The 23,935-nt window shown below is 42.9% G+C and overlaps 1 protein-coding gene across 1 annotated transcript; it reads left to right on the top strand.

The window, feature by feature from the left end:
- Positions 1–2,103: 2,103 nt before the first annotated feature.
- Positions 2,104–14,823, top strand: CMTM6 (CKLF like MARVEL transmembrane domain containing 6). Its single transcript, XM_072328709.1, has 4 exons — positions 2,104–2,380; positions 7,001–7,177; positions 8,663–8,761; positions 10,213–14,823. Exons 1-4 carry the CDS (start codon positions 2,255–2,257, stop codon positions 10,360–10,362), a joined length of 552 nt encoding a protein of 183 aa, XP_072184810.1. The 5' UTR covers positions 2,104–2,254; the 3' UTR covers positions 10,363–14,823.
- Positions 14,824–23,935: the final 9,112 nt, after the last annotated feature.

The raw sequence follows: 23,935 nt of genomic DNA, 5'->3' as shown, positions 1-23,935 counted from the left end.
CTGTGGTGGTTATCTTTGGAGAAGATGTAATGCAGGGGAAAACTAGGTCACTCATCACTAATCTGCTCCCACCAACCTCCCACTCCTTGGCTGAGTGGAGACGCTGTGGCAGTTCACAATCTAATTCCTGCTTTCTGCTGCAGAGTCCTGCTTCCAGCCCAGGCTCTGCCATTCTGGTGCAGGTTACATGAGCAGGGAAGACTTAATTTCTGGAAAACTCTGTCAGTACATCAAGAGAAGAAACCGAACAGTGCCCACCTGGAATGGGATTTCTATTACATCGCAGCCAGCTCATTGCAGTTGTTTGCATTAAACAGACGTTATGTATCACAACTACTGTTTTGATCTGCAATCCCTCTTCAAAGGGGAGTGAACTTTAAAGCTGTACTTGAAAGGCAGCTCCAGTGAAAGGGTGAAGAACAGCTCTAGTTTGTGTGCAGAGCTGCATTTTCATGTTTTAACAAAAATGCTGTTACTAGTTTTTAAGTGATCTGGTCCTGTACTGTCTGGTTTTCATTCCTTCTCTGTTACAGATCTTTCTGGCTTCTCTGCTTTCCATACATTGCCTTATAAATAAACAAATAAAGCACCCTAAGTGATCTAGGATTTAAATGGCAAGCCAGTTTTTACACTCTGCTGAAGGCCTGAGCAGGAAAAACAAATCTTAGAGAACAGCAATAAGTAGGAAAAGGTCACAAAATATTTTATCTTTAGTCAACTTGGTGTAGTTTTTCTACTGGTCCTTGAGAAGAAGCTCCTCTCAACAGCTGTCCTCAGTAGTAACATCTGTGTTCATCCCTTTGTCAGGCTGCCTCAGGATGTGGGTAACAAGACTGGGAGCAGCTACAGGTATCTTACATGGTGCTGAACTCACAGCTGCTTCTATCTGCCTAAGCAGACAAAAGTAGTCTCAACACATAGAACGTGTTGTGGTCGTTCAGCCAGCTTTGAAATATAAACAAGAAAGAAAACAAAAGGGAAATTCCTTCAGGAAAGGGATGCCAGGCTCTGTAATACAACCTTCCTTACAGCCTACTGATGTAAAATCCAGCGATGAAGGCATAGCGATACTCGGGATCCATAACAGTAAATATCATTCTCTACACCTACCTGCTCAGCCCTGCACTCCTGGGGTGCTGCATGCAGAACTATATTAGACACATCCCAACCCCTGGCAGGAGCTGTGGTGCACTCATGGCAATACCTTCCTAACTGCACTGGGAACTCCTGTGCCTGAGGAATCACAGGGCTCGCCAACACACTTGCCTTTAAAGCCCGCTCCTGCAACAGGCACTGTTTATGGCACAAACGCCTGCACCACCCAGCCCAGGGCTCCTGCAGTGTTCCTCCAGGTTGTGTTTTCCTACAGGGAGGGGATCCCGTTTACAGCCTGTGGGCAAACAGTAGCCCAGAGCACGCCCCAAGTGCCCTTATCTGCTCTGCACTGCAATACCTGTCCAGGTGCGGATGCTCCCAGCAGGCACAGATGGTGCCTGAGCTCCTGGTGCTGCACACACACCCTGCGCTGCTGGGCTGAGACAGGCAGTATCTGACCATTCACTTGGCTCCCTCAGCACACACTGCACTTAAACAAAGCATCGGCAAAACTAAGGCCGAGAAAGCAAACTGCCACTTTTCTATCAGTAGATTATACTTAGCAAAATATATCTGAACTTGCCTGTGAAGGACCATAATAGTTCTGAGGACAGTATGTGAACGCAGTACACTTTTGCTTATACACGAAAGGATCCATCTGTTTCCATGTGGCACCAAGAGCTGCAGCTGCCTTTGAAATCAGGGTGTGTTTAGATGTATGGCAACGTGTTGGAACCACAGAACACCCCGAGCTGGAAGGGACCTTCAGGGACCACCGAGTCCAAGGCCGGCACCACGCGGCGCTACCCAAGATCCGAACCGACGCCTTAGAGCGCTGTCCAAACACTCTTTGAGCTCTGGCTCCTGTGGCCTCTCCCACCGCCTTCTGGTGAAGGTTCACAGGGATGCGCCCCAGCCCCCGTGCAAAGGACAGCAAACACGGCCGTCGGTCCCCTACCCCCCACCTCCCCAGCGCAGCGGAGCGGCATGCCGCCGCCCGCCCCTCCTCTCGGGCGCTGGGCCCTGCAGGAAGCGCTTTTGTTTCAGCGTTGGCGAGCGGGGCGGGGCGGTGCCTCCGCCTTCTCGTTGCCGTTCCCTGCCGTGCTATTCCAGCCGCCTACCCTTTGCTTTCGCTTCCCACCGGCTCGGCGGCGCGGCCATGGAGAACGGCGGCGTCTACAACGAGACCACCGAGCCGCGGGACAAGCTGCCCCTCCGCCGCCGCTGCGGCTGCACCCTGCGGCACCTGCGGGGCTGGCGGCTGGCGCACAAAGTCCTCCAGCCGGTGAGTGCCCAACGGGAGCGACGCTGCGGAACGGGGCGCGCTCCTTTCTCGTGTCCTGGCTGGGATGAAAGGTCGCCGCCAGCGGCTTAGAACGTAAGGGGCAATGCTTTCTGCAGAGGGCGACGGGGGCGAAAGAGGAGGTGGAAACCCTTCTCTGAAGCTCGGGGTGCGGCTGTGGAGTTGGCAGTGCCACTCCTGCCTCCTGCAGAGCATCACACGCAGTGATGGTGACCCATCCGCAGAGCTGAGACGCTGCTTCTCTGCGGGCCGGCCCTATGCGCACTGGAAAATGCAGGTTTGCCTTTTGCCCGCTTGTTGCCATGTTTTGGGCACCCGATTCATGCTGCTGTCTGTCCAGCGGAGCTGGTAATGGTGCAGGGAGCAGATATAGGGGGGAGTACTCACAGGGAGGCAGCGGGACCGGCGGCTGACTCTAAGTGTGTCGGTGCCTGTTTTCCGGTGAAGCGACTTTTCGGTCAGATGTGTCATGCTCGGAGGAATCGTAGGTGGTTTCCAACCCAACTCGTGTGCTCACTGTGCAGAAAGGAGGGCATTCCGTTGTTAAAGTTTGGCTCACACGGAGTCAACAGGAAAAGAACGGTAAAGGTAAGACTAAGTGCTGCCAAAAGCAATGTGTTTCTTAATAGTGTTTTAAAAACATCATGCCCAAGAATACTTTGAATAGCTATAACAGGGTGTAAGCTTTTACTTTGTCATCTAGAGACTGATTGATTGAGATCTGCTGGCTGTTGCTTCCAAACAAGCAGATCATTTATGCCAGCAGTCTGATGGAATAAAGTATTACACATGCAACTTCACCAGTGAACCAAAGTCTTCAACTTGTTACCTGAGCAGAGCCATCGCTTAAAAAGCTTCCCAGGCAGGAGAAAGGGAAGTCATGAGGAGCCTGTTCTAACTATGGTGGGCAGCTGCTTGATAGGCTCCAAAAGTAGTTGGTGGTCTATGCTTGTCCTACAAGGAGAGGAATAAGAAAACTGAATTATAATCATTCAGTCTAATTCACTAATCATTCACACTAAATTCACTAATTTCTGACAAATTTCTCCCCTCCTTTTGTTTCTGTTTACCAAAATGCAGTTCTGGAGTTCTTGGTCGAGGCATTTAAAACAAGCACCAGGAATTACTGAGAGTGAAATCCTCAGTATCCCCAGTAAGAGAAATGTTTTAGGAAGGACTTTTGGAAGTCCCTGTGATTTAGCTAATATTAGCATCTACTAGCTGTCAAAGTAGGGATTCTTTGTTAATTTTGGGATTGCACATTGGTTATCACTGCCGTGGACTGCTAAATAGGGTGTTGGTTTAAAAAATTACCCATCTTTGTTACAGAATAGAATCATAGAATCCTTAGACTTTTAAGGGACCTTTAAACATCTCCAAGCCCAGCTCCCCTGCCATGAACAGGGACATCACAGCTAGATCAGGGTGCCCAGGACCAGACCCAGCCTGACCTTGAAAGTCTCCAGGGTTGGGGCATCAACCACATCACTGGGCAGCCTGTTCCAGTGCCTCACCACCCTCACTGTAAGAGACTTTTTCCTTATATCTAACCTAGTTTTCCTCTCTTTAAGCATGAAATCATTCCCCTTCATTCTGTCACCACAGACCCATCTAAAGAGTCTCCCCCTTCTTTCCTGTAGCATCTCTTTAGGTACTGAAAGGATGCTCTCAGGTCACTTTGAAGTCTCCTCCAGGCTGAACAGCCCCAGTATCTCAGCTTATCCTCATAGGAGAGGTGTTCCATCACTTGCATCATTGCTGTGACCCTCCTCTGGATGCTCTCCAACAGGTCCATGTTACTCCTGTACTGAGGGTCCACATCTGGACACTGTACTCTGTTGCGTGTCAACCGCACCCCATAGCTTGGTGTCATTCACAGACTTGCTGAGGGTGCACTCGACCACGCTGTCTGTGTCATTGATTAAGTATAAAAGGGCATCAGTCCCAGCAGTGACCCCTAGGGGACAACACTTGTCACTGATCTCCATCCAGACATTGAGCCATTGACTACTACTCTCTGGACCTGATCCTGCAGCCAGCTCTTTGTCCATTGAGCAATAAGATGAAGCATTTTATAAAATACTGTGAAATCACCCGCAGAAAACTTCTTTCTAGGCATCCTGATTGCGTGGGTTTCTAGATTGCTGTTGTGTTTCACTTTTACTATAGCTGGATTGTTTTGTTGTTGTTTTTTACTGCATGACTGGTTCAATTTCAGCACTAAGTTAAATGCCATGGTGCCTACTGTGCCGTGGTTGAGGTAGAAATGAGTTCTCATCTAAAGCAATAGTGTTTCTCATTAGCAGTTATTTTACTTTTTCAAAAATACCTTAACCAGAAAGGAAAATTGTAGTTCAGCCTCAATCTGCTATTGGTCCTGAGCTGTTTCCTTCCTATAGGAGCCCTGACCATGGAGCAGTACAGAACTAACACGTGTCCTTCTAAACGGGAAGGTTTGTGCTGGGAATACCATTGCTCCGTACCCCTGTGGGCCGGCTGGCAAGTTCAATGATTTACTTTATTTTTGCAGCATTTCTTTGTAGCCTTTTCCTTATTAAATCCACCTGAGAAACGTGACGTTTGTGCAGTAGAGGTAAGGTCAGCGTTGATGAAAAACTTCTTGCTGGCAAAGGGCAGGAGATGCTTATTTTCTGTATGAGAGCGAGGAAAGGTGGGAGCTGCTTGTTTGTGTCTTCAGTTGTGACCTTGGTCTTCAGTGTGAAGGAAGCTCTGTCCTACAGGTTAAGCTGAGCTGCCCCTCCCTGCTCATTGCTGGCAGCTCCGGGGAAAACAGCTGTTGATATTCTGCCCGTTTACTGCTTGGGAGTCTCCATAGACACAGCGTGGAGAAGGGAAATATGAAACTAAAGCAAAGGACAAGTCCCATAAAAGACTCCAGTTGATCAATCCTTTAGTTTTTATTTTGACATGGAACTCCTTTAAATACTCTTTGAATGTGATTTTCTCTCACTTGCTTGGACACTCAGCCAAGTGGTGTTTTTTGTTTGGTGTTTTTTTCCTGTGTTACTTGGATCATGTTATGGTTACCTGGGCTACTGAAGGCTTCTAAGGGCAGGTTTCTAGAAAGGCTCTTAGTATCCTTCTGGTCTGTTTCATTTCTGGTGGAAGTGAAGGCTGCTATAAAGAGTGCTGATATATAAAGGGGTGGAAATATAAATCACAGAAGGGAGGGGAAGGAAAATAAAAGCGTACCTCCTATTTTAGCTCACCTTGCAAAAAAAAAGTGAATTATTCACTGGGCACAGCTGTAAGCAAATCTTTGGATTATTTCTTTTAAACTATCTAAAAACTGAAAATTCAGAGCTTACTATATTCCTTGGGCATCCATTGTAATTGCTGATTTAGGTGTGTTCCTGGGCAATGTGCCTTTGCCGGCAACTGCATGAGGGAAGGGGAAGTATGCTGAGGCCTGATTGCAATATGCAGTTTCCCACCTCCAGTTCTTTCCCTTTCTGAGATCCTGTTTACTTTACACGTGATTGTGTATTCAAAACACAATGCCTTGAAGTGCCCTTCTGAGGTCTGCCCTAGTTGGCGGAATGTGTGCTTCTCATGTGCTAAGTCACTTTTCTTATTTTTGCTGTCAGAAAGCTGAAACTGAGGACGGAGAATGATTTTCCAAAGCACCTCAGCTGTTTTTCTGTGCCATATCTGGAAAACGACAATTCTGAGTTCTAGAATTTGGTATTTTTCATAGAACTGTCACCCTCCCACATGCTGTTATTCATAATATGATCATCGCCCTTGCATAGTCTTGGTTTTATGACCGACTCTGGCTCCTAATCGTTGCTTTGCTCTAATTTGCTGAACTCCTTGCTGCACGGATCTATATCCTGTGTCATCTCTACAGGATGAAGAAAACCAGCTAGAAGTAGCCACAACGAGGCATTATTTAAATACAGCAATATTCCTTCCTGCACAAAAAGGTAGCAGAAAATCCATCAGCAGATGCATGACGGCTGTATGGGAATTGATTCATGTTGCATCCTCAAGAAAGGACAGTTGCAGAAAGGCTAGCATAAGCTTCTGCAAAGATTAAACATTGTCCAGAGTAGCTTAAATGTAGCTTAAACCTTCTGGTTCCTGCAGTTGAGCTGCTGTTGTTACTGGGTTCTAAGCACACAAGCTACACTTTCTCTGGAGTTGATGAAGAGAGGCAGCTGGCTGGATCAATGTCTTTGATTTCTCCCCTGCCCCAAACCAAAGTGCATTTAAAATTAAATGCAGCTGTAAGTGGTAAGCAGTGGAGTTTGTGCTTCTCATCCGTCTGCCTGGTTTGCTTCCAGCTGCCTCCTGCACAGCACCACAAATCAAGACTCTTTACTTTCTGACCAACAAGTGAGTTTGGTGGTGTGTGCTCAGCTTAACTGGGTGTCGTTCACTGCCTGACTTTAACGTCAAGATGAAACCGTGTCCCTGTATTCCTGCATGTTATAAAATAGTACAGTATGGGGCTGTTTTTAGATCCAGTGTTTTCTTACAGCTGTCTTCATTAATATTGATATCAGAGACATTCAGACATTCATTTGCTAGAGATATTGACGTGACTTGGTATGATTGAGGTATGTTCTTTGTTTGCAGGTCCTCTCTTTTCTGGCTGTTATTTTTGAAGAAATTGTGAAGGATTGTATTAATTGCCATGGGCTGTACTTCTTTGAATTTGTAAGCTGCAGTGCCTTTCTTTTGAGCCTCCTGATCCTGTGTGTGTATTGCACGATTGCATATGAAACGTTTGGGAAAGAAAAAGTAAACAAAATGGTAAGGAATTTTATTCCTGTTTTAGATAAACCATTTAATGTAAGTCCTTTAAAACTGCTGTGGAATCAAAAGGCTGTGCAGAGTGAATCCTCCTATTTCTCTCCATTTAAAAAGCAGAGTAAAGGAGGTTATATTACTTCGTGTCCACTTTAAGAGTCTTCTTATTATTGAGAGTTTTTCAGAACTGTCCTACATGCAGGACATTAGGACTTGTGTGGAAGTCGTTCATAAAGGCTTCATAGAATCACAAGATTGGAAAGGACCTACAAGATCATCTAGTCCAAACTTCCTCCCATTACCGTTGCTTGCACCACAACACTGTTACAATAGCTCACTCCAAAAGCAATGCCTCCTATTTATTTCCATGGAAACTACAACAGATACAAAGAGCACAGTAACACCGTGTGATAGAGCAAATTCACAGCTACAAAATGCTATTTGTCATCACAGTCACTCCTGTCATCTATGCATTTTCACCAGAGATGAACAAAAGCCTGCATGCCATGCTTGTAAAAAAGAAATCTGCACCAGTGGAGGTGACCTGCTGTTGCTGTCACCGCTGCTCAAACGTGCCACCCACCACCTCACTGTGCCAGCATTTACTGTTCGGTCTCCATAAACATTCATCAGGTGCCAGTGAATGTCAGTGGGTGTCATTTTTTTTCTTTCAACATGGAGGAATTCAATTCCACTCCTTTGCTTCATACTCACTTCCATATCAGAAGCCATTCTGTCAGACTGCCCCTCTGCTGCCATCTGTCACACAGCAACAACATGTAATGGGATAGTGGTGGGAAGGTTCAGCCCCTGCTGCCATCCGTCAGCATCTGCCTCTGACCTCGTGGGCCATCATCATAAATTAGGAGGCATTACTTTCAGAGCAGCCTTCATATGTACTAAATGGTTTTCTACCAGCATGGTACTTGAAATCTGCCTGCCTGTGGTATCTGTTTTCGTACTGAGTGTAGCCTACCTCCTTTTTGATAATAACTGTACTGGCTACTGCTCATGCTTTTATGTTTCAGAAGGTGCACTTGGTGGCACAGTGTCGCTCTGTAAAGTCAGGAAGGCTGTTGTTTTTGGTCTGTCTTTTCAGTGCAAGCAGTAACATTATCACGTGAAGGTACAGATAAGGGAGTGTAGTCAGAGATTTGAATGAGCACTTTCACTTACAGGTTTCCAGTTTCCCAGGTGGAATAATGCTAGTGTGATTGACCTGTACTTGAATTTGACTGTGAAAAAGTTTGGATGCAATGAGAGAAATGCTGAGGGAAGATCAAAAAAGAAAAAGGATTGTAGTTGAGTTTTAAAAAATAGTTAATGATACTGAATGTTGGTTGGTAGTGAAATCAGTTTCCTGAATCTCCCACAGACATCAGGGTTTCAAATCATAAATTCATTGTCAGATTTGGTTGCTGTTAAGATGTTTGTTTGTTTTCAGGTTGATATCTACACTTGTGTAACAGTCATTTCTTTTATCTGCAGAATTTTTGGACCGTGCTCATTATAGGTGCCTTCTTTCTGATAGCTTCAATAGTGCTCGCTGCAACCAGCTCTGGGTCTGCTTTTGAAAAAGCTGCTTGTGTAAGTCTTAAAATTTTATCATTTATTTTACATTTAAATTGTATCTTAATTTCTCTGCTCTTGAAACCTCACTCAGTTTGCAGGCAAAAAGCTGGGCAGGGAACAGACTTCAGTATATTACACTGTTTCAGGAAGAGAGAGCTATTTTAGAGTTTCTACAAACTGGAAAGCAGGCATTCCTTAGGACTTCTGGAAGGTTCTGCGTACCCTTTTGCTCCCCAGCATCTTTGTTCCTCGCTTATTTTTGCTCCCTTGGATCCATACTCTTCCCTGTCTTCTGTCACTGTTGACAATGCTGGCTTCTCTCACAGCTCCCTGATAATCTCACCTCTGAGATGCAGATCAGTTTTCTTTCTAGAATACCCTCCAGTTGTAAAGTCAGCAAGCAACCACATCTTTTGTCAGGCATTATAAAACATAAGTAGAGAATGCTGGCTTGTAAAGGCTGTGATAAGAATCACAGTTTCCTCAGTGACAGAAATAGAACAAGGCATGCATCTCACAGGAACACTGAAGATGCTCAGAGCAATGCACTCTAGATGCTTTGTGGCACAGTTCCTTACTTATGTGGCACCCTTTTAAAATATCCTTGGAATTGTGAATGTGTGAGTTTAAAAGATCAAATTTTGATTTTTATTCTTGAATGAATTTAAAACGGATTAGAAATGAAAGCAAAATACTTCCACCCCGTGGGCAGGATGAGCTATTGGAGATGCACATTTTTGTGTGGTCCTCTGTTTTGATGCTGATATATTCAGATATATTCATACCTATTGGCTTAAGTATAAAGGATCCCCATTAAAAAAAAAAATATATTATTATTATTATTATTATTATTATTAGAGCTGGAAGAACAAAGTAACTGTGCTTTAAGACTTATTGCTATCTGATTGCTTAGGGGAAAAACAACTACTTAAATTAGTCAAAATGAGTGTAAATGTATGCTTTTGATTCCTTGCTTGGAAGAAGGAGCTTATACCAATCTTCTGCTTACCACTCTTGTACTGTGACTGGCAATGAAACTTGTCATCCTCACTTGCTGACCCAGCAAGGCCTTGGTTTAGGTTCTGCTGCTTTATCTCTCTTCACCTTCCATCTGTTACTCTTCTTCAATTGGTCTTTCTAACCTGCATGCATCTGTTGTATAACTGTTCTGCCATACCATCAATGCGATACTTCTTTATTAGCTTTACTGCAAAACAAATTAAAAATATATACATTTACTACTAAGATCTGTTCAGAAAATATTCTAACATCCACAGCTTTCTAAAAGAATGAGAATTGTAAAACCTTTTACATTAAATATGCTACAATATGACTTTCAACCTGTTCCCAATGTAAATGGAACCACTGGTTTAACATGTGAGCATTATTAACATCTCTCTCCAGGTACTTAGAATACTGTCCGTGTTTGTGCACTTTTAATTCCTGTATTCCTTTCACTTCTGTAGGTGTTTGGATTTTTTGCAAGTGGGGCATTTTTAGCTGAATTTATATGGGAGCTTTGGTGCAGTCGGAAACAAAGCACGGAAGAACGCTCTGAAAATGCAGGCCACACTCAAGGGGCCACAGAAGATCAGCCACTGAATAAGCCAAGCTAAACTTTCTGAAATCAGTTCATTTTTTTTTTGAGTGGAGCAAACTAAAACAAAGTTTCAGTGCTCTGTAGGTAATAACTTCCATCTCTTCCTTCTAATCGGTTTTGTATCCGTTGCTCATGACAAAAATTTAACGATCTGTAGGCAAGTAATGGCACCTTGAGCATCGTGTTTTATTTCATTTTCTAAGTAACTGGTCCTGCCACATATTCAGTTGGGTATATCCTTAAAAAAAAAGTGTAAATAGAATAACTCAAGGACAACAGTGTGCTGGTTTGATCTTGGTAGAAGTGAGTGATAAAGGGAAATATGTGATGCATAAATTCTTAGTTATGCTCTAAAGGCATTTTCTATATAACTTGGACCAGATACTTCTCTTACAAGTTCCAAATTAGAAGAGCAGAATTCATTCTTATTGGTCAAGCAGTGAATGTAAAAGAGACACATAATTGCAGCCTTGCAAAAATGTTTATCCTTATTTAAGAGCGTGCAATTTTGTTTTTACTATTCACTCTCTTCAGTTCTGCCTGTGAGATCAGTTTAATGAAATACCGAGCATAGAGTTTTTGTGCGGGGGGCACTGTAGTTGTTTATTAAGGAGAGAGCTTCACACATCATGACCATCAATGTTCACATTCGTATGACAGAACATTCTTTCAGACTGCTTCAAAACCAAGAAAAGTTGCAGGAATAAAGAAAAGCTGTGAGAGGAAAAACTGAAGAATAAGTATTTTCACAGAGTAACCCCAAAGTAGCAATTTGAACATCAATAGGATGGGAAAAAACATGACTTCACACTGGTTCTATCTAGGTGAATGCGATTTGTAAGGTTAATGGCATTCACAACTTGTCTACGCATAGATAATGGTGAGCTTTACTGGAATTGTTATGGGCCATGTTATTTTCTTTGCTCTAGTGCAATATGGCACTGGTATAAGACTTCTTCCTACTGGTTGGCTTAGCTGGTGAGCAGGTAAACAAGTACGTGTACCCTAAAGCAACAGGCTGTAGGACTGCAAGAAACGCTGCTGATGCAGCATGTATCAGACCAGTGATGGACATATCAGGCTAGATGCTGATTGCTATAAATAAAATGGAAAAAAGGCATTTTCCAGATGTCCGAGGTAGAAACACAATTGCTAGATGTTGTGTAGAGGAACACCTTAAAAAGTAGGGCAAAATGCCATAAACCAAGAGATGTTCCAAAGTACCAGAACACGCGAGAAAAGAAAGCTGATTATGCACAAACAGTTCTTGCTTGGGTTCTCATGACATCTGTAATGTCTTCCAGGCATTAGCACCATTTCATCAATACTGCTGTCTGACAGATTTATAGTCCTGCAACCTGTTGTGGCAGCACTGAGACTAAGCCCTCCAGAAATTGTCTATGAGAGCTGTACTTGGAAAGGGATGAGGAAGCCAGTGTAAGAGAAAGCAGTGTAAAAGGTCAACTTTTTTTTTCTAGTACTGTTACTTTCCGATGAACATGAGTTTGTGATGTTCTCTCCCTAAGCTCTGAGCCTTAACTTTAACACTACACTTTGCTTGGGGAATGTAACATTTTGACAGCTGGTGTGAAGCACCAATTTTAAGCTGTGTCTTGGTTTCAGAGCCATGCATAAAATACATATTTTCTGTTATGGAATTTCTTGCCTTGAAGATGAAATGTTATTTGGACTGTCATTTATTTTCTTGTATTTATTAGAATCCATTTGCACTAACCTGATCTCAGAGTAGGTGTACAAAGCTTGCTGTTGCTGTGTCTGAAAACTGGGTGGATTAGAGATGTGTTTGTTTACAAGCGATGTATCTGGCAATAGGAAACTGGTCATAGGGAAAAATATCTCTGCTGCAATTTGCAGTGTCTCACTTTGGGGTATTTGTTCACAATGGTGATGAACATTTTAGGTTGGTGTGAATATTTTGTGTATTTATTTGTTTGGTTTTGCTTCCTTTTTAGTTTATTGCCCAAGATTCTACTGAATTTTTCTGACATCAAGATTTCTGTTGTTTCTTAATCTAGATGCTATAAATACAGTGTAATAATAACAAGGTGCTGCTGATATTATTTAAACAATGCAGAACCATGATGAAACTGATTACCTTCTCTATAGACTTTTCTCTGCTTAAGTGCTTTGCTATTGGCATCCATTCCTGAATTGGAGATGTAGGTACCAAGAGGGATCTGTGAAGCCATTTCTCTGCCTTGGGCCTCCCTATCTGTATAGTATCTACTACTGATTCTTTACAAACAAACTGGAATACAGAGCAAGTTATTTTTACCAAAAGGTGCCACAAGCAGTTGGTGTCACAAGTGACTGAAACTGAGTTCTGACCCCCATAACCTGTGTTAGACCTTCCGAAACAGAAATATTGCCAAGCCTTGCAGAGTAGTTTGATGGATTCTCTTGCTACGTATATGCTGGCATCCCTGGTGTGTTTCAGGTTGTTAAGAGTGAGGATTTTTTATATACACTTCATTCTCCGTGTAGCTGTTCCAAGCAGTTAGCGTTTACGCATTCTCTCACCAACTGACTGATCTGTGTATAGATTTGAGAACCAAATTCTGTTGACTGAAAGGGATGAAAGCATTGGCACCAGCTAATGAAAATGAGCTGGTAGTTTTCTGGAGACTGGTTAGATCTGTTTTCCCTTGTCATAGGATTTTCATAATAGGAGATATGTAATTCTTTAAAACAGTATGTAGTGCTTCATTCCCGATACTGTCTAACTGGCATTCATCTGTCATATAGTAAAGTAGTCAAATACCACATATGGGTTATGAGTTTGGGGTAATTGCTAAACTGTTGCTACCAAAACAGTTGTTTGTTAACAAAGCAGTTTCTGTATGGTTGTACTGTTCATCCTAGGCTTTTAAGCTTAAGGGGAGGGTGTAGCTGTTTTTTTGTTGTTGCTGTTTAATAATAGTTGTGAATGAGGTTTGTTTGTATCTGTGCAGTTCTCTGCTGCTGCTTAACTTGCTTTGTCAGCTCCCCAGGGTACAAGGGCAGATGTGTGTCTCTGCAACCCTGGTAGGGTGAGAGATTTCCTTACTGCCACAGCCAGGCAGAGTGGTCTCCTGAAGTCCTGATATGATCCTGTCATGCTCCTGGTGCTGGCTGCAGGCTTTGAGTGTCTTTCCTCCCATTAGGCTGATCCCAGAGGCACTGGATTAAACACCAGTTTTTTCAGGAGCTCCGTGTGGCTGTATGCCTCCCACACTGCCATGCACCGTCAGTAAAGTAGTTTGCATCTTCTCCAGCCTGTTCCTGATTAAACCATTCTGCTTCCTTTAAATCAGCTATTTCCATTGCTAAACAATTGGCTGATTTTGACTGAAGTGGATTAGGGATTATTCAGGAGAATGGTGGGAGCTTCAGCAGAAGGGCAGTTATGAAGAACTATCTTAAATTTCTTTTTCTGATTGTGAAGCAGCCACACTTGTACAGTCTGAACTGATAGTAAAGCCTGTGGAAAGTAGCAGTCGGCACAGTATATCAAGCTGAAGGTTCTCTTCACCTTCTTCAGCACCGTGCTTGGCAGTGGTGCTGTGAGCCTGCTCAGACACATTCAAAGCTTTAGCGTTCTCCAGTCAAGCCCGTCCAAAAATACTTGAAGGCTTCGCACTGACTTTCAGGCATCACTTATGCTTACAGTGCTGTGAGAACCAGCGCAGAGGGTTCTCCAGAACATGTCAAGACCTGATGTTAAGTAGCTGAACTGTGAGTTTTTGCTCTGAGAAGCCACATGTGTGTTATGTAGAGTATGAACTTTTAATGTGTTAAGCACATCTTAAAATCAGAATGCTAGCAAGGCCCTTTGGATTCAAATCTTTGAAGGAACTGTGCCCTACAGCTTGTAGTCTGTGCTTGAAAACAGCAGGGCAGGGTTGTGGTCCTGTACAGTTCAGTTCTACCATTGCACCCACCAACTTAAAAATGCAGTGAATTGCCTCATGCAATTCTAAGAGCTCAGCACAGAATGTTTTTGCATAATGGCTATTGTGGTAATCCTTCTCTGTTCAAATTTGTGCAATAAAAATACCGAGCTTAGTACACTGAAGGGAAATATTTTATGAGATATTTGAGAGATTGTATGAAGTTGTAATGAATGAATATGCTGGTAGTGCCTTTAAGATGGAAATTCATCTTTGTTTTAGTTTATTGCTGGAAGCAGCAGGAAATACCTAGATGAAACCTTACACTGTTCAGAACTATCACTTTCATACCTTTGAGAACTTAAGTGCCTTTTAATGATTATTAAATCAGAACAATAAAGCAATTGTTTTATATATAGAAAAAAAGAAGCATATCGTTTTGGAGCCAGCGTTGCCTTGAACTTCCATTAAAATAATTGTGAAATGTTTAATTATTTTTCCATTCTAAATCTGTCACCTTTTTAATGTATTGTGTGTTTTTGGCCCTTAAAGATATTTTGTAATCACTTTTAAAATAAAACATTAGTAAATAAGTTTCTTGTTTCTACGGCTAATGATTTTGTTCTCCCAGAACAAACCATAGGAAATAACATCATTCTTTGTTCCTGGTTTGGAGGAAGGAGCTTGCATTGTATTTGCCTGTTACTGGGGAAGAGCGTCCAGCTTGCAAATCTGCAAAGCTGGATGTTTACAGTAGAAGCTTCCAGGAAGAAAGGTCCAATAAGGTCAGTATTGTCCCATCTCGTAGGGTCCAACTAAGCTTGTCAATGACAGACTTTACACCTACTATGGCCTATGGGTTACTGCAACAAGTGTAATTCAAGTGCTGGTTTCCTATTGTCTTGATTAGTTGGAGACGATAAATGAAGTGTTATAGGAAGGAACACACATAAAGATAAGGCATCACAAGCAAGTTGTATCTTCTGGTGTAGAAAAATGCAGGTGACCGAACTACCAGGCTGAGGAGGAGTCACAGGATCCTTTAGAAATGTTTGATTGTGAATGGCTGGGGTATGGAGAAGGAAATAATAAACTTGTGTGCTTTCTGGCAGGGTAACTTTTCTTGTTTTAATTGAGCTGCTTCTCACCTATTCAGCTTGGGAGCAGGAGGAAAATGGCACTTTTTTTTGTTCTCTACACTGTAATTGGAGAAATGCAGTATATTTTTCTTTATATAATTTATTAAACGTGACATTCTCTGTGATGAATTTGCCAGAGATGAATGTAAATGTAAGAGTTCATGAGGGGAAAAGGCATCTAATACCATAAACTAAATTAAATTTAAAAACTAGGTGCAAGCATACAATAAGGGCAAAATGTAGTAAAGGGCATTTCAGTAGTGGATTAATGGAATGAGTTCTAAGAAACATGATAAGGATTGAATAATTAGGAGCATAACCACAGTTTGTCCTGTTACTGCTAGAAATGTGACGACTCCTTTCTCAGCAGTGTAATCCAAGTTAATTTACAGTAAATTAGCAGGATAGCAGAGTGGGGCTGAACATAGTTTGGTACTCTGCATCTGTGCTTTATGAATGGCACAGGCACCTCCTGATTGCCGCTGTGTGCCGTCCACCTGCCTTATTGCACAGCCCCCTTCATGTGGCTGTGCAGGAACCTCCTTGGCTGGGTTGTGGTTTTGACTTCCCTTTGAATTCAGAATAGCTGTTCTTTGCCTGCTTAAAGGAAGCACAAGGAAGTCGAGTAATGTTTTTGCATTCTGTTGGTGCTAGCCACACGGTGCAGATGTTCAGAGTGCTGCCTGCATCTGCTGAGAAGCTGCAGGAGAAAAGTTTGCCCACAAGAGGGCAAAGATGATCCTGTAATTGAAGTGATCTGGTCCGAAGGACCTTGCTTTCTTCTGACCTGTATTTTCACGAGCTGAAGCCCATTTTCCCTCTGCTTTTGTCAGTGTGACAATAAATTGAGCGAAGTAATTTAGTGATCATTTTTACAGACACTTCTTAAAATGTAGCTTGGTGGATTTCTGGTAGTAGATCAATATTGTTTTAATGCAATACTTAAGCTATGCAGTTTGGAACAGTGAAGGTCTTGCTTCTATTCTTTTTGTTTTGTAACCTGTCAAGAGATCTCTAAGTTTTCCTTATTTTTATTATGAAGTTAAGCTTCAGCTTCATGATGACTCTGTACCTATAAGGCAGCACGGCAGCTTTGAAGATTTTTGTGGTCTGTATTATGCTGTGGTTTTTGGTTGAAAGGCCTGTTGATCCTGGATAGGTGAAGAGGCAGAAGAAAGGAATGGGGAGTACCTGTATATTTCTTAGACTCTAGGGAAGCTAAATGAGAGAAGCTTATTATCAAAACAAATGCAAATGATGCATGCTGGAAAAATGTCAGGGTCCACAAACAGAAATGTTGGCACACATAGCTGTAAAGCATGCCAGACAGGGTTGCTCACATTTCCAGTCCTCTGCAGGCACCACAGCAAAACTTGCTTTGAGCTGCCTGCATGTCCTGATCACTCATTCAATTTATTTCATATGACCTATTATCTCTTGGCTGAATATTAGAACAGGACTGGGAAATAAAACAGCCCAGGCTGTTTTGAAGTTGGCACCTCCTGAGGTGAGAGTCGGAGCTTCACAAGGAGGTGACAGCATAAGCACATTCTTCTCTAGCACAACTCATTTGCAGCTTGATGAGGCCAACACACAGCAAGCACATCCAGTCAGGTATCTGTTGCTAGATATTCTGCATATAGCATATAGCCATCTGCAGTGCCGGGTTTGGAGACTACTTCACAACTCCCTTTAACCATCACTTGTGTTTGTCATAAGACTTACTGAAGTCATAATACTGTACAATGTAAACATGACAAGCTTTTTTTTTTTTATTATTATTATTATTATTATATGTTCTACACTTGCTTAGAGAATTCCTACGTAAAGAGTTGCTCAAAATAACCCGTCTGACTGTCTTCATTATAGCCTTCCTTCTAACTGATTCCTTTGCACTGGCTGTCATGCTTCCAAAAATCTCAGTACAGACACTATTCTGAAATCCCTGCTCCCACTGATCTGTAGGTAAGGGAAGAGTAGTTACTTAGTCACTTTGTAGTCTCTACACAGCTAACCTAGGACTTGGAACTGCTACTCTATAGTGCCAAGAGCTTTCGCTTTAGCTGCATCTGGAATAAAGTGGCCACGGAGGTCTAGCTGAGAGGGTCAATGCAGCACTAGAATCCAGTCAGTTAACTTAAGTCTGCCTGTTTTCTGCCTCACAATTCTCTTGCCCAGAAAGGCTTGTTTTACGAATGAATAAATGTTGTCCTTGACTTGGTACAGTTTTTTAATTGTTAACCCTTGTTTCTGGCAATGGCGCCTCTCATTTGAGGGTAACAAGGACATAATTATTTAGCTCTCATGCATCACAAACTGCTGAGCTTGAGGTATTAATGGAGTGCTTTGCCACCACCATAGTTTAATAGCTACAGCTGCAGCATTGTGGTCTTGTTTGGCTGGGGCTCATGAAAAAGGGGTATGCAGCTCATTAAGTTTTATGTTAAGAGTGATTTATGGAAGTAGAAATAACAGTAGATTGTGCTAGACGGACAAAGCACTTCTAACATAGGAGGAGCTATTATACCAGCAGAGCTGTGACTCACACCCGTGTCAGGGAAGCCATCAGCACTAGTTTACCTTGGTACAAGACCCAGTGATTTCAGCAAAAAGAAAAAAAAATAAAGAAATAATAAAGAAAAAATAAAGCCGTGCTCTGTAATCGTGTGTGCTGCAGGACTGTACTGTGTGTGTTTGCTGGGGGGGGAGGTGGAAATCAAACCCTAAACTGGTGCTTTTGGCTGGCTACAGGCTTTGAGGTCATAGTATTGTAGATGGTGATACACAGCTCGTAGCTTGCTCTCTTCACATCCACCCAGCTATTGCATTAGCTCTGTTATTAGCTGAGAGACATGTGCTGGAATTAAGAGGTGTCTGCTGCTGCAGCTCCACATGGCAAAGCAAATCTCCTCAGCCCTAGCCTGAGATGTTCTATTCCACCTGGTAGCTGATGGAGGAAGAGGCACATCAAGAATTAGCAAAATGGTAACTTATGCTCTTGAGTCATTGCTGCTGTGAATCATTCTCTGCTCTTCACAAGGGAGAATGGCTAAGTATTAAGGCCAGTCCTAAGCAAATAGCCTCCAAGAGACACAGTGCGTGTCCCTGGCAGAATGGTGTTTATTTATTCTCATTGGGCTGTGAAAACAAGGATGATCTAATTTCCTAGTCTGTCCCTGTTATGGTTAGGTGCCTCTGAGGCTACACCTTTGTTTTCTTCCTCCAGGTTTCTAGAGCCTTGCTGAACTTCCTCCTATGCCATAAAGGCTGCTTGTCTTCTGTTGCTCTTCCTACAATGAGTGCAAACCCTTAAGAACAAAACGTGTCTTTTAGACACACTGAATTTACAGCTGACTCTGTTAGTAGTCTGGTGATATTCTGCTCTGCAGAGATAAATAACCCACTGCTCTGCTTGGCCTACTGTGTCATCCACACACCAGCTCCACTTCAATTGCTGGGGCACTGCTGTCTTTCTGGCAGTCCCTTCATCAGCCACAGAAACATCTGCATGTTTCCTTCACCACCAACCCTTATTTTTTTCTGCACCTGGAAACGCATACACACTGAGCACAGGTTACTCAGTTCATCGCTTTCCTTCTGTGTAATTCCCTCTCTTCTGCAGGTGCTTACTTTGCTAAGCACTTGTTTAGCTTTGCAGGGTTCCAACCTATGGCACGCCTCTACGCTCACAGGGAAGAGGGGTTCTGAGGGGTTCTGAGAGTAATCACTCTCAGGGCAGCACCTCTGTACACCAGGACGGGACTGAAATCATTTAAAAGGCCAACCAAAATAATCTATAGGCTTTATAGCAGGGAATGCTGTCATGGGACGCCTGTGCTTCACACTGTGCTTCAGCGTTACTTCATGCTGCTGGCTGAATTCCCTCGTACAGGGAGGAGGGCAGGACTACTGTGCTTTTGCTAATGTCTTAAGTTGCAGCTTATTAATTTCAAATGGTTGCTCTGTGCACCACTGTTACTCCAGGTCTATAAAAACCTAAAGATCAATATAAAACATCCACAACACCTGGGGCATTTTGAATTTAACTCAGCTCAAGCCTGGATCCGAAGAAGTGCATTTCAATTGAAATCAGCCAGTTTATCTACTTCCTTTCTTCCGCTTCAAAAGCTGGGGTTTTCCTGACCGGGTAATGCTCTGCAAGACTTCTGCTGCTCAAACACAAGCTGTACCTGAGAGCAGTAGGCATGTAACCACTGATAAAACTGCTTTTGGAAACATTTATCTTGCTCTCCTTTCCACAAAGCTGTAGTTCATTACAATGGAACAAACAGGTGCTGCTGGAGGTCGTGTTCAGGAAGTGATAAGAAATCACTAGCCCACAGAACAGCTCCGCTCTGAGCCACTCTCTCAGGAAATGTTGGGTCACTTCGATTTTGGTTTCATTTGCACTTTTTTTTTTCTCTAGCTCTGCTCTCCTGAAAGTAAACAGTTGCTCTCCACCTTGTTGTTATTAACCCTCCCTATCATGCTGCTGTCCTGGTAGCTTTTTCCCAGCAGAAAACAAGCAGCTGCAGCATCGTGTTTGTGGCCGCTCTGTTCTTTTTAAAGCTGAGCTTTCACGCCACCAAAGCCAGAGCAGTACCAGAAATTTCAGAATCTAAATTCTGCCTCAAGGCAAAGTTTGAAGCTTTTCTTGGCAGCTACCTCACCCACGAGGGAGGAAACTTCTGGGGCTGCAGCGTGGCTGGGTCTGGAAGGTGATGAGAGCTTGTTTGATACTTAATACATTGTAAAGTCATTAGCCCAGTAAATCAGTCCAGATACAAGATGATAGTAATAAATAAATAAATAAATAAATAAAGCTCTTGTTTATAGGCTTTTTCTTTGGATTCACACTCCAAGCTGGTGGGAACCCACTGAATGCTGCTCAGTCCCTACCAATAAACAATGGTGCATGCTTACTGTGTGCCTGCAAGAGGCTGGCGTGCTGAGCAGGAGTCTGGCTGAGACTGCTGGATTCCGGGCTCAGGGACAGACAGAATAGAAATAAACTCCAGAACAGCCAGCTGGAGGTAATGAGCAACCTCTAGAATGTAGGAAGGAACAGCTTTTCCTGTTTTCCAGCTACTGTCTCATTTGGAAAAAAAGTAATCATCCTTCTCCAGGAGGGAAAGACAACAAACACCAGTGTGACTTTCTGACCTGCTTCCATGCAGCACAGTTAATCAAGACTTGGGATCAGGGACCAAAACCATAAGCTGCATGTTTCCAGCAGGATGACTGTAAGTGCATAGCCCTACGAATCTGCAAAGGAGAGAAAGGTAAGCCAAGGGCACAGACCTTACACCTGTGCTGTAGTCTGAAAACTGAAACAGCCTGAACAGGAGGGGTGCACATAGCCTGTCAAGAATGCTCCAGCACTCTGTAGAGAGCACTTTCCTGCTCTGTGGGCTTAAAGAATGGCAGGTTGGCTTCCTGCAGACCCCTCTCTCTGTCTCACACAACAAGGAACGTCTCCAAGGCTCCAGCCCAGTGCCAAGCTCAGCAGTTGGGCCCAGTGATGCATAACAGCAGCTTTCCTTATCTCTGTGGTGAAGCAGTCCAAATGCAGGTGTGTACCCCTAGCATGAAGGATGCCTGAGGCCACTGTTCAGCACACAACCCCTCCAGCGCTTCAGCAGCACTTTGCTTTCCGTTGTCTTTAAGAAAAATAGTCTTGAGCAATTTTAAGTTAAATGAGGCCAAACATGTGGCAACTTGATGCTATTTTCCTCAGCCTCTAGGTCAGGTTTATTGCAGCTTCCTTCAGACGTAGCAGAACATGACAGAACATTCCTAGACAAAGTTGCATAATACATATGCTGTGGGAAAGCAGAGAAGAGAGATTTTTCTATCACTGCAGGCAGGTAAACTGTTTAAGCTCTAATGCAGCCATGAACTATTGATATCTGCCAGCTTCTCTGACAGCAAATAATGTGCTTACACTGGATTCTTCCCTTGTAAGCTTTCTACTTATGTTTGCACCTGCTTTTTCTCCTTGTGTCCTGCTCCTTTCTGTCCTAATGAACTCCTAGTCCTCCTTCCTGGAGCATCACTCAGCATCCCCCCCTTCATTAAAACCATGAAATTAATTCATTTTTGACCCAACATCCTGTCACATCCTCCTCATATCCCACATAGTGATGTGGGATCCCCTTTAGAAGCAAAGAATCCAGTCTCTTGCAGTAAACGCAAGGTAAAACACAAGCATTTTAGGGCAGCAGAAAAAACTGTCACATAACCAGCAGTCTCCATCCAGTACTGCACTCCTCAAGCTTTTCAGAACCATCCTTCCTCTTTTTCTTTTTTTTTGGTAGAAGTTTCATTTCCCCTTCTCATTTACCCAGTTCCTACCCTCACAAAGGCACTATTCAATCTCTAGCTTATCTCAAACCCCCAGAGGTCAAACACCAGCTTTTTCTTTTTTTCATTATGAATCAGTTTGTGTTACCTATTTTCCTCTCCTCATTTTTATTTATTTATTTATTTTTTTAAATTCAATTAGATTCAGTTGAGCCCCAAGCTCTACCTGTGTTGATTCAAAAGAACAACTACAGTATTCTTGGGACTGAAGAGGCTGGACATTTCTGGGTGGAACAGTCAGAGATCGGCACATCTACACACAAGGGAAGTTGAATAGTTTTTTTGGGGGGCTCATACATCTTTCATCCTCCAGGATACTTTCTGATGCTCCCCAGACAGAAAATCACTGCTCTGGTAAAGGAAAAAAATTGGAGCAAGATAGCAACCCAATTACCAAAGTCATTACATCATCCAACCAGTGAACATACATAGTTTATTTTTACAGCTGGAATCTCATATTTGACAAAGTCTAAGACAGATGGAGCTTTCAGAACCAGGCTGACACTGAAGGAAAGTTAGAATGCTTTTGCTGGCATGGGTACAGTATGTGAGGTGTCGAAGTCCCTGTCAGACAGAGCTGTCATTCAAAGTTCTGCTAGTAGGTTTTGATATCACCAAAAGCTGTGCTTTTTTTCTGGTAGACATGTTTCACAAGAATTTGGGAGAAGTGTGGAAGCTATATCAGCATAAATGTCAGCTTTCCAGCCTGAAAGCATCCTGCTTTAAGAGCTTCTGGTAGGTCTTTGAACCCAGCAGTGTCACAACAGCAAAAGCTACAGGCATATCTTAAGCCTGTTGATAGGCACAAAACCCAGAAGGGAACTTTATGTCTCTTGATCCAGTATAAACAAGTGCAGCAAAACAGATTCTTTGGGTGATCAGACTGTGTCATCCAGAAATCCTTTGGTGGTTGGACTGCAGGAAATTCCCTGTAAAGGTTCCCCCCCACCCCCCACATGGTAGCAAGTGACAGAGTCAAGTGGGAGGCTAAAAAAAAAAAGATAAAGAGATGAGTGTGCAGTGCAAGGAGGGGGGCAAGGTTCCAGCAGAGCGTTGAAACAGTTTCTTCTTCACCGCAAGCTCATCCTCCAGCTCAGCCTTAGGCAGATGCATCTCCCCATTGCCACCACAGCTCTGTGCACTCAGCTGCAGTCATGCTGCATGCAGCTGAGCACTTGTTTTCCTTTGGATTGCCAAGATGGGTCAAAGCCTGTGGAAGGTGCCTAGTACCTATCTGAGCAGTGTTCTCAAGAGGTGACGGTGCTACCATCAGAAACAGCACTTTCCTAAAAGAGGAGATTGTTTCCTGAAGTACCTACCATGTCAATCCAAACTGAAGCCGGGGTGCAGATTTCCAAAAACTGCAGCTAAGTCAGTCTTGGCAGGGGACCCTGTGAACAAGCACCCTTAGTGCCAAAAAATCAAATTGAACCACATATGTATTTCATAATCTTCTGCAGTCTTTTCAATCAAAGTAAATGGATTCATTTAAATAACCTTCTGTATTCATGCTGAAGTAGTTCATCTTGGAGTGAATACAGGTTTCTTGATCCACAAGAAGTAGATGTCTGCGCATTCACATTGTTTCCTGCTCTGTGTTGTTTTAAGTCACTTAGGGAAAGAAAAGCAATAAGAATCACAGAAACTAAGCATCACAAGAAGGGAGGTTCTTGATTTTCCAGGTTATCTGCTCAGTTGTTTTCACTTTCTCAAGATTTTATAGAACTTCAGAAGTTGGCCCATTTCTCTTGTCAAGAAGTGAAAAAAAATAAAATGTCAATGCAGAGACCCATACATAAGAAATGGCAATGCATGTTGATGTGCTAAGGGGCACAAAAACATTTCTCAGAAGCCAATCATTAAATTAATCAGCAGTATTTATGCAGAATTTAAGACAAGTAGAAAAATGAACAGCAGGTCAGAAAATGCTTCTTTCTTCCAGCCTGGACCTGGTAAAATATATAAATCCTACACACACACACACACACACATATATATATATATATATGTATGTATATACACACACACACACATATATATACACACACATATATACATGCACATATATATATGTATAATATATATATGTGTGTGTGTGTAATTTATTTATTTATTTATTTTTGTCAAAACCTGCTGCACTGTCCTGCAATTGTCTTCACAGAAAAGACCAACTTACAAATGCAAGTTCTGTTTCCCA

This window comes from Excalfactoria chinensis, chromosome 2 (genome assembly GCF_039878825.1).
Source record: "Excalfactoria chinensis isolate bCotChi1 chromosome 2, bCotChi1.hap2, whole genome shotgun sequence".
NCBI lineage: Eukaryota > Metazoa > Chordata > Aves > Galliformes > Phasianidae > Excalfactoria > Excalfactoria chinensis.
Note: the sequence above shows the minus strand (reverse complement) of the source record. Positions and strands in the feature narration are given on the sequence as shown.